This window comes from Micropterus dolomieu, linkage group LG13, assembly GCF_021292245.1.
Source record: "Micropterus dolomieu isolate WLL.071019.BEF.003 ecotype Adirondacks linkage group LG13, ASM2129224v1, whole genome shotgun sequence".
Classification (NCBI taxonomy): domain Eukaryota; kingdom Metazoa; phylum Chordata; class Actinopteri; order Centrarchiformes; family Centrarchidae; genus Micropterus; species Micropterus dolomieu.
Genome location: NC_060162.1, coordinates 4,093,494 through 4,109,229, shown reverse-complemented (window position 1 = coordinate 4,109,229; position 15,736 = coordinate 4,093,494). Strand labels below are relative to the sequence as shown.

Genomic DNA, 15,736 nt, shown 5'->3' with positions numbered 1-15,736 from the left:
TCATGCGGCGTCGGAAACGCGTAGGAAATTCACAGCCGCACCGGCAGAACTCCAGAATGTGCAACTCGGCCGGCTCACGCGCGGACGCGCTTACAAGTGCGAGGGCCCGCCCAACGCTGCTTGCAGCTTTAATTGTTAATTGTTTGTCTTTTTATAAGTGGTGGAAGTTCTCAGATATTTTACTTAAGTAAAAGTAGCAATACCACAGTGTACAAATACTATTACAAAAAAGGCCACATATTGTATGATTAGATTATTATTCCCCATGCATTAATGTAAAAGCAGGATTTTACTGCTGTAATAGTTGAGCTGGAGCTTATTTTGAACTATTTTGTATCAGACTGCAGTTAATGATTATTTTCATTATGGAATAAATAGTTATTCTGAAAACACTGAGAAATGTCATCACAATTACCCAAAGCCCAAACTGAGTCAAAGTAAAATAATCAAAATAAAAGGTGCAAATCTTCACATCAAGTGTTTTTGTTTGAAAAATTACAAAACATCATAAATGTTGCCAATTAATTTTCTGTTAATCGACTGATTGTTTCAGCTGTACTTGTATCAACTGTTGGATATTTTAATTTATAACAAAACATATTTTATAAACTCTTTGTTGTATGTTTTGTTTGTAAAAATCTTGATTTGTAAAGTAAAAAGTACAATATTTCCCTCTGAGTAGAAGTATAGAAGTAGCGGAGTAGAAGTATAAAGTGGCATGAAAAGAAAGACTCACGTAAAGTACAAGTACCTCAAACTTGTACATAAGTGCAGTATATTTACTTAGTTACATTTGTTTTGTAGTATTTATATTCGTCATTCTACAAGCCTTTTCACGGTCAGCTTCTCATTTGTGGTTATTTGCTGGTGTTCTTGGTCTTTTCTGAATATTAATGGGTTTTGGAGTAATAAACCAAAAGAAGCTGTTTAAATACATCACATCTTTGTAATCGCCATTTTTCACCGTTTTCTAGACCAACTGATTAATCTGTTGATTCATCGATAAATCAGTGATGCCCCAGTTAGATCGTCTGTGCGCAGATGCAACAACACATCATAAGAGAGGACAACGAGAATGGCTCGTTGTTTTTATCAGACCTTGTTATATTAAACAAAGGTGACTGGTGGCACCAGCTGACTGTTGTGTTTGCTGTGAGTCATGTTAAACACTGAATGAAAGGTGAATCTTTTAGAGGAGTGTGTGAACATATGGTGTCGGAGAGTGAGGAAACAAGATTGTGAGCAGCAGAAAGGCGGCGGAGGGGGGGGGGGTCTGTTGTGGGAGGAGCTTCATCTGGGCTTACATAATGGAAGCGCTCGGCTTCTTTAACCCAACTGTGACAGAGAGAGAGAGAGAGAGAGAGGCTGCTCAGGCGACACGCTCTCCATTTCCCTCTCGCAGCCGTGCACGGCGGGGGGTGAGAGCTGATGGTTTATTGATGCCCAGCTTGTGTTAGTCTGTGTGTGTTATGCTGTAGATAGAGGGTGAGTGCTTGTATACACACTGCTGTTGTTTAGCAGCTGAACGTGGGTTTAAATCTGGCAGCAGTGAGCCTGTAGGTATGGACATTGCTGCTCTGCATCAGGGTTACTCCACTAACATCTACTCACCTCACTACCAGGTAGGATTGTTTTGTTTGTTTTTTTCAAACAAAATCAGTGCAGAATGCAAATAGGACATGTTAAAATCACTGTAGGCAGGAAGAGGTGGTGTTATTCATATCTCTAATTAGCTCTTTTAAATTATTGTGTTTCTCAGTATAAGATTTCACCGTGTAGCCTGCGCTTGTGACCCAGCGGACAATCTGTGCACGTTTTGCATGTTTGTGTATATTTATGTGTGCATGTGAGCATGCTCTGTAGTACTACATCTCACTTCAGAGGTGTAAATAAACAAAGATGTGTTAATAAGTCTGAAACTCACGTGCAAACGGTGTCCAGAACAGTGTTGATGACACACTTGACTATGTGTTAACGTGCAAAAACAAATATCCTGTAGACGACTGACAGTGTGAATCGTTACACATTACAGTTTAAAAAATAAAATCTTATTCTGTCTGAAGTCAGTCGCAGCAAAGGCATTGATTTGAAAGACATACTTGTTAATTAATTATCGACTATTTTAAAGCTGCTGGGATGACTGCACTGCACGTGTCTGAAAAGGCAGTTTGACCTGCCAGGAAGGATTTTTGATTTGTGTTTAGAAACCCAGATATCCGACTTGATTAAAGAAACAAAAAATTTTGCAAGAGATGAAGTTGGAGTAACTGACGTCTCCGGGACTTTTATTTTTAGTTTCACGTGGACTGAACTCGTTCTGCTGTCTGCTGACTCATTGTGAATATCAAGGCGTTGTGTATTTTAAGTATTAACTGCGGTTTCATTCTTAATGACCCAAATTTCTCTTGTCTGACTGCAGCTTGTCTTTGGACGTAAAAGCTTTTATATGACAATATGGCAATATGACGTTGAGTATACTACAGAGTACAGCTGAAACGATTTGTCGATTAATTAGTAATAAGTGTTGACAGAATGAATCTGCAACTTTTTCAGATAGTTTTTGGGGGGAGAAGGTGGCATTTTAAAGCCTTTATTAAACATCAGATGTCGCTTTTCCGGGGTGCCCCAATCAATTTTGAGAATTGATTAAGAGTTCAAAACATTTGCAGGTTCCAGCTTTTGTAATGTGTAGATGTCCTGTTGTTCTTTGTCTCATAGTTCATTTAATATCTTTGGGTTTTGGACTGCGTCACCTTGGACTCTGGGAAATGGTGATGGATTTTAACATACCGCCGCATTTTGAGGTTTTCTATCAAAGTAATCCAGTAATAGTTGTCTGTGCATTCATGGGCACGTTACAAACAGAAAGTGCTAACAGCTAATTCTGCATACTTTTAATGGTGGCAATTTGCCAAAGTATGAACAAATATTGGCTAAACCCAGCGCTCAAATAAGAATAGCACTGAGTTGATAAATAATATAATACAGTAGAAGGACAACCAGTTCTTCCCGTGGGGAAGAAAACTCAGATATCCTCTTTAATATGCAGAGATGTAACTCTGGACAGGATTTAAATTATAGGAGAACCAGCCAGTTTGCTGAAAAACAGTCAGTTATGACTGCTGTAATTATTATTTCTGGGGCGAGGGTGAAACATTACCCTCATATACTCTCCAGACCAGATTAAAATCACTGACTAGCGCAGGTGATGTCAAAATCACCCCACCTCCCCTAGAAAAACAAATCCCGCCCGAATAGTCTTAAGTGCTAAAACAATTTGTTTTATATTATTTTATATATATAATATTAAGAAGAGCAAAATAATGTATTCTGTAGTTCTAACTTGTTGTGTATATATTCTTTATGACCCTCCTTCCTTTTCTGCACTTCTTCCCCTTTTCCAGCTCGAGGCTTTGAAACAGCAGAACTCCAAATACCAAGAAGAGCTCAGCTTGACGAAGGAGCGGAGCAGCTCAGAAAACCAGCGCATCGGAGTTCTCTGCAAGGAAATGTGAGTACCGAGGATAACTAATGTGTTTTTTCCTGGTGTGTGTCTCCTCTAAAGGTGACCCCAGCCAGCCAGTTCATTAGACTGGCCGTGGTGAATTTATCCTGCGGGGTCTTTAATGATGATTAAAAATCCAGTCTGCATTTTCAAGCTCTTACTTCAGCACAAAGAAGGGACTGTGCAAATGTGGCTCAATTTAATTGCATTTAGACAATAGAACCAAGTAGAAACTGTCCTCACTGGTCTCACACTGAAATGTGTTATTAAGTAGGCTCCATCTGTGACTCTCCAGAGAGATGTTTCCTCTTGTTAATATGCTGTAAATTGTTGTGTAAAGGGCATAATTAACCAGAGAGTGCCATTATGTGATTATGGATATGATGGTGGAGTGGATGCACAATACTGATAATTACAGTAAGTACACCCCCTTGGGTGTAATGGCTGAAAACGTTTGTTTAAAATGTTTTGTTCCGTAAAGGACCAAGTTTAATATCTTTAACTACAAATCATGTATGCTTAATGTTTTTGCTGAATTTTTTAAATTAGACTTTCAGATGTACTTTTACTTCTTTTCAGCCAGCTTTTGGTTTCCATTCATGTCTCTATAAATTAAGTGGATTCTTGAAAGCATTTACTCATGAAAAACGTTATTACGTTTATTTAGTAATTACCCTGCGCCGTAAGTAATTGGATAAATTACTTGTTATGTTACTTTCAGTATTCAGCCCAATTCTGCCTTTACACGACTCCAAATCCTCCACACCCACACGTCACATCTCTTATTAAACACATGTAGAAATGTAAGCAGACATTTTGGTTTAAGTGGCCAGCTTACGGTTAACAGGGATTTCCTTATATTCACCTCTGTGGGTGCACGCAGCAGTCGTCACGTACGTACATTAAAAATGAATGCATTATCGCTGTGCATTCACTCACAAGCATTTAGTTTGCTCTTGTTGATGAATTCACCAGAGTGGCAGTGTTGACGTTGTCAACAGTCTATTCTCATCTTAAAGTCTATATGCCGCCATGAAAACAGGTCATTAGCGTTCTCTGTGTGGTAGATTACACAATTCGAGTTTGCTAATATATTTTTAAAGTGTAGAAGTTAATGAAATGCAATGGATCTAGTAGCAATTGAAAAATGTGTTCAGACTCGTAGAACACTGCCTCTTCTTTTGTAAAATGGTTCACTGTGATGTAAAGTACTTAAAACATTAAAACCCACTGGTGTGGTCCTTTTTAAACATGATAAAGCAAGATATAATACCGACTGCGTTCATGGCTTCCACAGTGATGACAGCAACAAATTCATAAAAATTTTAATATTGACTGATCGCTCAGCTAAAACAGTTTTTTGAAGCAGGGTAAAAATACTCCATCTTTTTACTTTGCTGTGTTGTGGTGGATCTCCAGCCTGAGGTTGAGGTCTATTTATAGACCGTGTGTGTGTGTGTGTGTGTGTGGAAGTATGTGGTGTGTTTTGAGTCTTTACATCATCCCTCCATGCCTCCCCTGATTCATCAGAGCCCCGAGCTGTGACGCCACGGCTCCAGATGGATCTAACTGGCTGAATTACAGTCATCAATATGTAGCATCCTGTAGGAGGAGCAGCAGATGGAGACGGAAACAAATATCCTCAGTCACAGTGAAACAAGTGCAGCGTCAACCCCTTTAAGGAGCAGAGATTTGTCTGCTTTTCTGTGTGTGCCTTGTTAAAAACTCAAATGTTGATGTCTTCCCTCCACCCTCATCCCGTCTTGTCCCCACAATGTGTTCCTCCATCCTTTCTGAGGCACGTCCTTCCTCAGTCTGCTGCTGTTATGTAATCGCTCAGTTTCTCCTCCTAGGACCGCCTGGCTCCAACATGGCCGCTGCTCACGCTATGACATCAGAGTGTGTGTGTGTGTGTGTGTGTGTGTGTGTGTGTGTCTTGTATTAAACTGTGTGCATTTGTGTGGAATCAATGTGGCCTTTGTGGTTTCTGAGAGAGCAGCTGTAGGCACCACAGCTCAGATGTGTGTTTGGTATTTTATATTATTTTTGGGGTAGGTCAAACTGAGATTGATTTCTCTGTTAAAACAGTTAATATCAAATATATTTTATTTTCATCAATCATTTGTTGCAAGGATTTGGTCAAATGAGGAAATTAAGGGATCTTTTTTTACAAATCCATCCATTTGTTACAAATGTCAACCTCATGGTGGCGCTACAGGAAACACTCAGGAGATCAGCAGAGTCATTAGGTACGTTTGACTTCATGCGGCGCTTTGCAGCGCTGACTTAACGTGATGCATGCTGGATTTAACATAATGCACGCTAGTTAGAAATTTTCTCCGGCCGCACTAAGTTGAAACCACCTTTTGCCTGATACCTGGCCTGGTACTTGTCTGTGCAAATGCTGCAAGATCAGTCATTGTTCTAAACTTGTGCACTCTACAGGAGGTAGAATGCGCCCGACTTGAGGCCAGTGTTTTTATACCTCACCCCTGCATCATCAGTCATTGTCAGCGCACATTTGACTATCGAGTGAAAATCAGCGAAAGTCATCTCGAACCCACCTACTATTTGTCACAACCTGGGCCATGAACAGTGAGAACAGTGAGGTATCACTCCCACAGAGTGGCCTCACTGGATCACACAGGGGCCGTCACATATGTTTCACCCTCTTGGGACCATGAATGTCTGCACATCCAATAATAGTTATCTAACATAAAATGTCAAATGTGCATGATCTTTAGCTTGTGATGAATTTTGCCCCAAAGTGGCCAAAAGATTTCTGTATTTTTTTTGTGAAGACATTTTTTTTTTTATTCAGTTTGGTGAAACATGGAGCATAAACCAACAGTAAAGATATTAAAAAAGATATTGCTGATCTCTGGTCTCACCTGATTAAATATGGGTTAAATAAAATAAAACAACGACAGAGACGTGGATAGGTGGAGTCGGGCACAGCAGAGGCGTTTTATTTACAAAGTCCACGTAAGAAACTATATTTTTTTATTGTGCAGTTTCTCTTTAACTCAGCCTCCTCCTCACTGTTGTGTTTGAGTGTCGTGGGTGTTATAGCGGCATGGCCAATGTTATTATACAGCAGGCAGCTAAATATTTCACCCATATGGTGCTCAGACCGAGCTATTAGTCACACGTAGCTTCAGAGTTCTTCCTTTGACACAAATCCTAAGAATGACCCACATGGCACACAGCAAGTCATTTTGGTTCCAGCATCCAAAAATATCCAGATTCATAAATTCCCAGACAGAGCTGCGTGTGCTGCCGTCTCTTGGTCTAAATTTGATTATATGCTGAGATTACAGTATCAGTTTTATAATATCTGGATGGCATTTTTCATTTGTGGATGCGTACTGTATCACTACTGTATCTTATCACTGCAGAGTGAATAAACCACTGTGGGTTTTACAGCTGTCAAATCCTTTAAGATGTTTAAAATAGGACGGTGTAGTAGTCTACATAAGCAGCAGACATAGACCAACAGATGGTTTCTGAATGATGAGAATTAGTATGTAGATTATATCAGTGTGTTCAATACAGCACATTTCCTGTCACAGTTAAATCATCTCAGAACATTTAGTATAGTCCACATTAATTTTGCTGCTTAAAAAAAATGCTAATAAAGAAGTAACCGGCTTAAATAAATCTTATATTTTGAACCAACTGGACCACCAATGGATCAGATTTGTAATGTGAAAGGGTTCGATGGTAGTGATGAACCCATATAAGAGAATCATCACCTGACTTTGCAGCTTCCTTCAGCTCTACAGAGCTCTTTAGTGTCTCTCAGCTCATTGTTTTTGGTTTTACGGCCCTCAGTTTAACTGCTTTGGTTCACTCTCACTGCTCAAGTCATTTCAAGCCACAGCAGGCAGTCATTTTCAGAATAAAAGCTGTAAAAACCCACTGTGCTCTACCTGCTCAGCAGCAAACAGCAGACAGACACAGTTAGCTGGTGAACATAGTGGAGCATTTAGCAGCTGAAGAGACAGATAGTTTTCTCTTTTAAAAGACATAATATTGGTAGAAAGACGTCTACGTTTTTGTTTGTAGAATCAATCAGACAATCAGCTAATATATTAATGGACTAATCGTTGCAGCTTTAAGTGAAACCATAAAAGGCTTTGGAACATTTTCTCTTTTCAATCCTTCTCATTTCACTGATTTTCACCCTGCTATTGACATGATGAGATAAAGACATCATGCAGAATGTTTTTGGATCGTACTGCAGTATGTTAGCAATGTTTGTGTGCATGTTTAACAGATGTGAACACAGTTAACATCTGGCAACACACCAGATTTAAGCACATAGTTGTGATGGTGCCACAGATATCACGGAGACCTTCAGTGCAGCGCTCACAGTGTTTCACCTCCGCTCTTCTTTCTTCTCCCTCTCAGTGAGGAGCTGAAGCTGGCCTCCCAGAAGTCTCAGCATCTTGAGGAGGTACTGACCTTTCCAAAGTTTTGATTATATAAACGACTTCCTTCATCCTGTTGTAGATCAGGGTTTGTTAAGTCAGAAACGGTGATTTGATTAATAGGTTTTGGCGTAGCAAGGATTTACCTCCTGCTGTGACGGAACTCCTAAAGCTCAGACGGGTTTAGCTTCTATTTAAATGCCTCTATATTTGTGTGTGTGTTTCCTCCCAGCACAATGAAGACCGTAACAGTCAACAGCCAGACATGAAGACCAGGTAAGAAACTACTTTATGTATATACTCTTTATATCATGCCATGCTCTGACTTGTAAACACACTCTGATGCACTCTGCTTTGAAGTAATGCCAATGAATCACTTTTAGTTGTTGATTCAGTTGATAAAACTTCTGTGCTTTTACTTAAGAAATTGAGTTTTTTATTCTACTTCAGTATCTGATTACTTCTTCACCAGTGTCTGCACGACAACAGAGTTTATTCCAGACTGCTTCACATCTGATAGAACAGCCGGATTTATACTTTTTAAATGCGGTTTGAGTTTTAACATTGTGACGGAGCGGCTCCGTCACTGAGTGCGGGCAGTGCACACACACTCGCTCCCCGCTCCCTGCTCCCGTACAGCCTTAATTAAGCTGTTCATAAACCTCACTGTTATACATTTTTCCTCTACTGTTTTAGTAGCGCGATGCACAATTGGTAGCTCTACGCTTCTTTAAATATGCATTTAAACAAACATCATAAACACTTACTGTGTCGAGGTGCATTGCAGGTTTCGCTCTGTTGTTTCCCGTTCGGTTTGGCAAAACAGGAGCGTAACATTTCCGTCTTTTAAATAGTATTTTCTCTTGCGGTTTCATGATCACTTTAACTGCACAATTATGGTTGTAATAATAATTTGTGATGCAAATAACTGTTTCAGGGAAGGAAAATGGTTGTGGAGATGGATATAATTATTGTTGAAAATATGTGGAAGTGTAATAGATATAAATCCTTTTCGGTAGTTCGTAAAATGTGTTTATTGTATTGTATAAATAATTGTTGAGCCTAGTGGGTGGGGCTACTGGCTTTAAAAGTGGCAGCTTTGGGCCTGTGAAGTCAGTCTTGGCCTGGTTACAGAGGAGGTAACTAGTGAGCTGTATTTTTGTGGGTAGAGAGAAGTTATTGAAGAAGTCTTCTTGTAACTTTATTATTGAGTAAGTTATTTATTTTTTTCAAGTTGTTTTTTAAGTTTTATTTTCTTTATGCAAGTTTTTTCACTGTTTGCAGTTTGGAGGCCGGCATAATAAAAATCATGTCACTTTTTTTTGACTACGTCTGTGTTTTCCTAATTTTTGAGGAGTTTGGAAGAGAGCCCGCTACACACATCTATTCGTTGTGTTTGTTTGGTCTTATTTTAAGCACTTTCTAAGTCTGGAAACAAACTAAACTTTGTGTTGTCTCACACGTCTCGGCTCAGTAATCAGAGGATTAAAACGTCTCTCTGCAAACCCACAGAGCAGCGTCTGTTTGTTAAACAGCGAGAGTGAATGTTTGATAAAAAGGGAATGATAGACAGCCGAGGCAGGATGACAGTCGAGGATGAGAGTCGTGTCATTTGATTTACTGAGCAACAAAGTGGAGGAAAAGGAGGACGTGAAGAGCAGATGACAGATCTGTGGTGTTGGCCAGAGGGAAAACAAGAGGTGATATACAATTAGAGCAGAAGTAATAGAAAAGGTTTGGAAGAATTGAGTGTCGGGTAAAAATGATAAAGATAGGAGATGTGATTCGGTGAAACGACTTGCTTCACATCCAGTTTCATGTATCAAGAAGGCTGTAACAGAGGTTGTCGGGGTGTCAGCTGGCTGTCGCTGGTCTGTTCAGCTTAAGGTGATTCTTGGTTTTGGATTTATATTGAATCTCTGGTTTCTCACTTGATTGATGGAGATGTAGAAATCCAGCATCATTTCAAGTGGAAGTTTAAAAAGCTTTTTATTTACATGCATTTATATTAAAGGTACCCTGTGGAGGTTTTGACCACTAGGTAGTTCTGAAGTAATGATTTCTGTCCATGATACACTTACATTTGGGTTTACTTCTCAGTTTGTTTTGAACAAAGACAAACTCAGGTTTCAGTTTGGTGCAGTTTGAGAGCAGTCAGCATATTGATTCTCTGTAAATCTGCACTTCTCCCTACAGAGAAATCTCTAATCAGGAAAGGGAGGGGGAAATAAACTTCCAGAAATCCACTGGAGCCTTAATCTCTGACAAAGACCGGGAACTGGAAACTCTGAGGAATGAGGTGCTCGCACATGACTTTCACCCTGTCTTATTGTTTCTAAACTTCACTCTGAATTAACTGAGCCATGCGATAGAGATTCACCCATTTGCTCCGTCACTGCAGATCGCTGTGCTGCGAGGAGAAAACGCCATGGCCAAGACGCTGCAGTCGGCCGTGGAGACGTTGGAGAGAGATAAAGCTCAGCTGCAGAGCCGTGTTCACAGTCTAGAGCAAAGGCTCATGGGAACGCAGGCCTCAGAGGAAGAAGACAGGGACGCTCCACCCTCAGGTGAGCAGACGATGATTAAAGCGTTCACAAGGTTCTGGCAAGAAGATATTTCTTTTTTGTCAACCTGTTTTCTGATTTGCGGCGTGCTTCTGCAGGCGATGCAGCTCTGGAGCAGCTGAGGGAAGAGAAGGAGTTCGCTGAGGGACAGGTGAGACTGTCAGGATGCTTCCCAAAATAAATGTTCACGCTGCTGTCCAATCAGTTCATGCTCCGGGTTCTCAGTTGTTATCTGTGACCACATGAAGATGAACTGTGACTTGATTCTCTCCATCAGATCAACTTCCTGAACAGTGTGATTGTGGACCTGCAGCGGAAGAACGAGGAGCTGAAGATCAAACTGAAGAAGCTCGCGCTGGCTGAGTTCAACGGCAACGACGGGACTGATGGGTGAGAAATATATAAATTAATAGAAATATACAATGATTGCTGCTTTGTTTTATATTACCGTATTGGATGACCTCCCCCTTTTTTTAAAGACTAATTTAAAAAAATATATACTTTTTAAAGACCAAATCTTGTTTTTATGAAGAAAATAATTTTATTTGAAAATAATTCTAATAAAAACATGTTGAATAAAATAAAATAAGACGGGTCATTGTCTTTTCTTAATCTTTTCTTTTCAATATCAGATATACCAATTTTTAAATTAAATTACTCCTAAATAAAATATAAAGATATTTTAAAAGATATTGAAAGCGTTATTTTATTTAAAAGATTAAAAACAACGACCTACCTCGACATCATAACGCCTCCTCAGCTGTTGGTTAACTTGACCTCCTTTTGTGACACTTTGTTCGACACGATCTCTGTGTCTGCGTCGTTCTGCACCGCCAAAATGCTAGTTGCTATAGCATTATAGCGTCCACTGTGTTGACTTTTGCCCTCTGCTCACTTTAATGAGGGTATAATGATAATCGTGCGGCTCTTGTGGAGATCACATTCTGATAGTGAAACGAGTCATTTCGCTTGGGTTGTGACACTCAAAAATATTGACCCACCTCGTTACAGCCGCTGAAATTGGCCGCTAGTAAAATTGACTTCAAAGCACGTGACACTTCCTGTGGGCTCCGAGGAAATCACAGTTCTTGCGGTCTGCGTCGCCGTCTAAATCAGGCTTTAGAAAGATCACTTCACTGGGATTTGTTGATTTGTTGTTGATAAGTAAAGTATAGAAATCACCAGATTTATCCCCTAAATTAATCGTCATCCGTTGCTCCTCTCGTGCCTCCCCTCTTTTCTCTGCCACGTAGGTTTGTTGAAGGTGTGTCAAAGCGGGAGAAGAAGGCCACCCCACGACTGTTCTGCGATATCTGCGATTGCTTTGACCTCCACGACACGGAGGACTGTCCCACTCAGGCCCAGAGCCCCGACTCTGTACCTCACACCACCTATCACGGCAACCCGGCCGACGAGAGGCCCTACTGCGACATCTGCGAGGCCTTCGGACATGCCACAGAGTCCTGCAACGATGACCAGACCTTCTAGAGGCTCCAAGAACTCTCTACCTGCATTTTAATTAATCTTCCCCTTAAACACAACTCACCTTTTACTCTCCCACTAGATTTCCCACAATCCAGCCCCGACATGCCTGACTTAAATTCCCTTCAGATTTGTCCATATTGTATTTTTATACCGTATTTATGCATATCACTGGTAGCCACTGTCCTGATCTACATCCTTTACTCTGCAGCTCGTTGCTATAAAGATAAACTGTTCTGACTGTAATGCAGAACGCTCGTCCAAATATGCTGCTTTGGTGCAATATTGATGTTTATAACGAAAAGGAATCCGTCCTCTGCACTTGTCGTTTCTAGCGTGTTTAAGTTTGTTTGTAAATTAAGTGATGTTTCACAGCCATTGGTTTTTATGGGCTTTATTTTTTATTAGGCAAAAAGTGATGCAACGCAATTAAGCACAGCTCAGACTGAAGGGAAAACGAAGCACCTCTTAGACGTTTCTTTCTGTATCACATTCCTCAGTCTGCATGGCTACAAACCAATCAGAGTGATACTGCCATGTCAAATGTTTTACTAATCTTTAATGTTGAGTACTATTTTACAAAGTCCTTCTTTCAGTCTGTCTGCGACGGCGTACTTGGGCCACCGTCGGGAAAATAAATCATCGAAGATTTCAAGCAGAAAGTTTTAATATTTTGGGAAAAATGCTGAATTCATAATATTTTGAGAAAAAAGTTGTAATATTTGGAGAAACATTTTTGTTTGTTTAAATAGTACAAAAATAGTGAAACATATCTACAACAATATTCATAAATCACTGTTTTAGTACTGGTGAAATTGAAGTAAATACTAATTAAATACTCCAACATGCCTTGTTTTCTTTGTTTAAGATGACAAAGGATTAAAATCTTGTAAAACAACATTTTCTCTATATACTACTTTTTTCAGAAGGTTATGACTTTATTGAAATAGTAAGACTGTATTCTCAAAATATAACAACTTTATTCTCTAAATATTACAAGTCATATTGAGGCTTTTTTTTCTCTAAATATTGAAATTTTAGACTCATTAATACGACTCGACTAGAACTAGAAATATAGAAATAGAACTAGAAATAAGTTTTTTTTTCCAACTAATTAGTTATTCAGTTTTTTAAGTGGCCCTAATACTCCGTTTTAATCAGCCTAAATGTCATTAACCTGTTGATAACCTATGGAAAACCAATAATATTAAGTAACATGAGCGAAGTTCGACCTTGGAAATCGTAGTTTCAAAGGATACTAGCTTTTTTCCAGAGCTTTCAGCTTGGTCTCACTGTCTTCATCAGTGTTTGGAGTTCATTCCTGAATTTGAGGCTTAAGAATTAGCTCTCTACGTTTACTCCATCTGTTGATGAAGACCATGAGATGCAAATGAAGAAAATAAAGCTGGTAAGTGGACCTTGACTTAAAGGGGCACTCTGCAGATTTTACACATAACAGTCAGTTTACTTGGTTACTTATTTCATTTTTATATAAAGTGTCTTGACAACAGTTTTGTATTTGACAAAACAATCTCACTACAAGGTCCTTTAAAAGCTGTTCTGGAGCTTTCATCATAATCACTATCTTCATCAGCAGATAGAGTTTCATGGTTGTCGTGGACTTTTAGGTGTTCTGGTTTCAGGTTTTTTTGAGCACTTCACGTCTGTGTTTCATCCACATTTGCATGACAATGTGGTAACTCAATCAAAAGGTCCAGAACAGCTACTAAAAGGACCTTGTGATGAGATTGTGTCATTCCTTAGATTAGCACATGGGTTAATGCCGCTGAAGGTTACTAAGGATTTGTTGTAGATGATGATGAAGTTGTTGTATTTTATTATTTATTGTCTAAATTTTTCACTAACCAGTCCTACAGGGAAATAAGCTAGCACATATTAAAGGTGTGTAGTCTGTACTAGGACTACTGTAGTAAAGGTCAGAGTACAGGTAGCACACGAACTCACCCAGACGAAACTAGAGAAGACTCTACTAACTTAGTTTTGCACTGTCCACTTTAACGATTTAGCAGAAGCAAACTTTATGATTCTAAAAAAAAGTGATTCAAGGTCAGTTCAGATTATTCTGTCCCGTCTCATACTGCCCTCTTTAAAGCAAATGTTTGACATTAAGGGAAATACGCGTATTTGCTTTCTGGCGGAGAGTTAAGATGAGAAGATCGATCCCACTCTTACGTCTGTATGTTAAATATGAAATTACAGCAGGTTAGCTTAGCTTAGCACAAAGTCTGTAAACGTGGTAACAGCTAGCCTGGCTCTGTCCAGGACACAACCCCTATAAAACATTGTCGTTGTCACACTTTGTTTTTTGTATAGATTAAACAAGGGAGATTTTAGTGAGCATTAAGGGTGTGATAGGTGGGTTATGTTACCTTAGGACAGAGCCACGTTAGCCAAGCTAAGTCGAACCTAAGCTAAGCTAAGCTAACTGGCTCCTGGGGAACATCAAACTGTTTTTCCAGGTGTTTGGGAGTACTGCTGGATATATGAAAAACGTAGTATCTCTTAAAAAGTAGTTTTTAGTGTCCCCAGCGGGAGATGTGTCCGTCTGATAAATTGCCTCAAGTGATGTCACTTGAGTCAGCGTTTGATTTGGGCTTAAGACGACAAGTTTGGGAATGACAGAAATCAGTTGGAAAGAAGTTAGAAAACAAGTTTAGTAGACCTCTGTAGCTGCTGCAACAGTCGGCTACAGAGTTGTATTGTGGGTAATGTAGGCGCCATGTTTTGACAAGGAAAAGGAATGCGTTGGATTAAAAAAGACGATGTCTCTGCTTACGCTGCATCGATTTTAACTGTGAGTCCGACGATGTTAAAAGCAATTAATAACAATTAATCGATTAGTTGTCAACTATTAAATTAATCACCTATTTTGATAATAGATTAAAAAGTAAAAATATTTTCTAGTTTCTTTCCTCCTCTATGACAATATTCTGAATATCTTTGGGTTGTGTACTAAACAAAACATATGAGGGCGTCATCTTGAGCTTTAGGAAACACTGATCAACATTTTTCACCATTTTATGACATTTTACAGACCAAACAACTAATCGATTAATCGAGAAAATAACTCACACATTAATCTGCAATGAAAATAATCGTTAGTTGCAGCCGTAATGTTATAGGAGTGCACTAATAAATCAGTGTAGAACTCTTTTTTTAATGGACAGATATGAGAGAGTGGAATCAATTTTCTTTTTTTACCAGAAAGCAAACAAGCGTATTTCCCAAACTGTAGAACTATTCCTTTAAACTAACCGTGTATAGCGACATTTATTTGACTTATCTTGTTCTTAAGCACAATTTTGGATCACATTGGATCTTGCAGTGTAACAGTGTATAATACATGATGTGACTAACCATTGACACTAGTCTTTGTAAATACTAATCAGAGGCCTCCTTCTGATTAACGTGTACACAGTGCCATGGAACAAAAAGATAGCTTTTATGTGTACGACACTTTATTTTTATGCCCTGTTGATAAGAATGATGTATACGGAGATTTCCACTCCAGGGGGAGGGGGGAGCCCATTTGTATAGACTTTAAATACATTGTGTACTTTATAAGTGATGCGTCTAATTATTAGTGTAATGTTTTTATATGTAACAACTTCAGGCACCATCTAGAAGTGGTTTTGAAACCATTTTATAGATGTTGACGTGGTGTAAAATGTTACTGTTTTCTATGTACTGTATACTCCTGAACAGTCCAATACAAAGACTAAGAAAAGTAT

At 39.2% G+C, this 15,736-nt stretch overlaps 1 protein-coding gene across 2 annotated transcripts in view; it reads left to right on the top strand.

The window, feature by feature from the left end:
- The window catches only part of clip1b (CAP-GLY domain containing linker protein 1b), a 34,897-nt gene extending 19,162 nt beyond the window's left edge, over positions 1–15,735 (top strand). For both annotated transcript variants that reach the window (XM_046066774.1, XM_046066772.1), the window contains 8 exons: positions 3,405–3,511; positions 7,919–7,964; positions 8,171–8,214; positions 10,135–10,237; positions 10,340–10,505; positions 10,601–10,653; positions 10,780–10,892; positions 11,756–15,735. In XM_046066774.1, coding sequence (XP_045922730.1) covers positions 3,405–3,511; positions 7,919–7,964; positions 8,171–8,214; positions 10,135–10,237; positions 10,340–10,505; positions 10,601–10,653; positions 10,780–10,892; positions 11,756–11,990 — 867 coding nt within the window. In that variant the 3' untranslated portion in view covers positions 11,991–15,735. The remainder of the gene's footprint in view (positions 1–3,404; positions 3,512–7,918; positions 7,965–8,170; positions 8,215–10,134; positions 10,238–10,339; positions 10,506–10,600; positions 10,654–10,779; positions 10,893–11,755) is intronic.
- The last annotated feature ends 1 nt before the right edge of the window (position 15,736 follows it).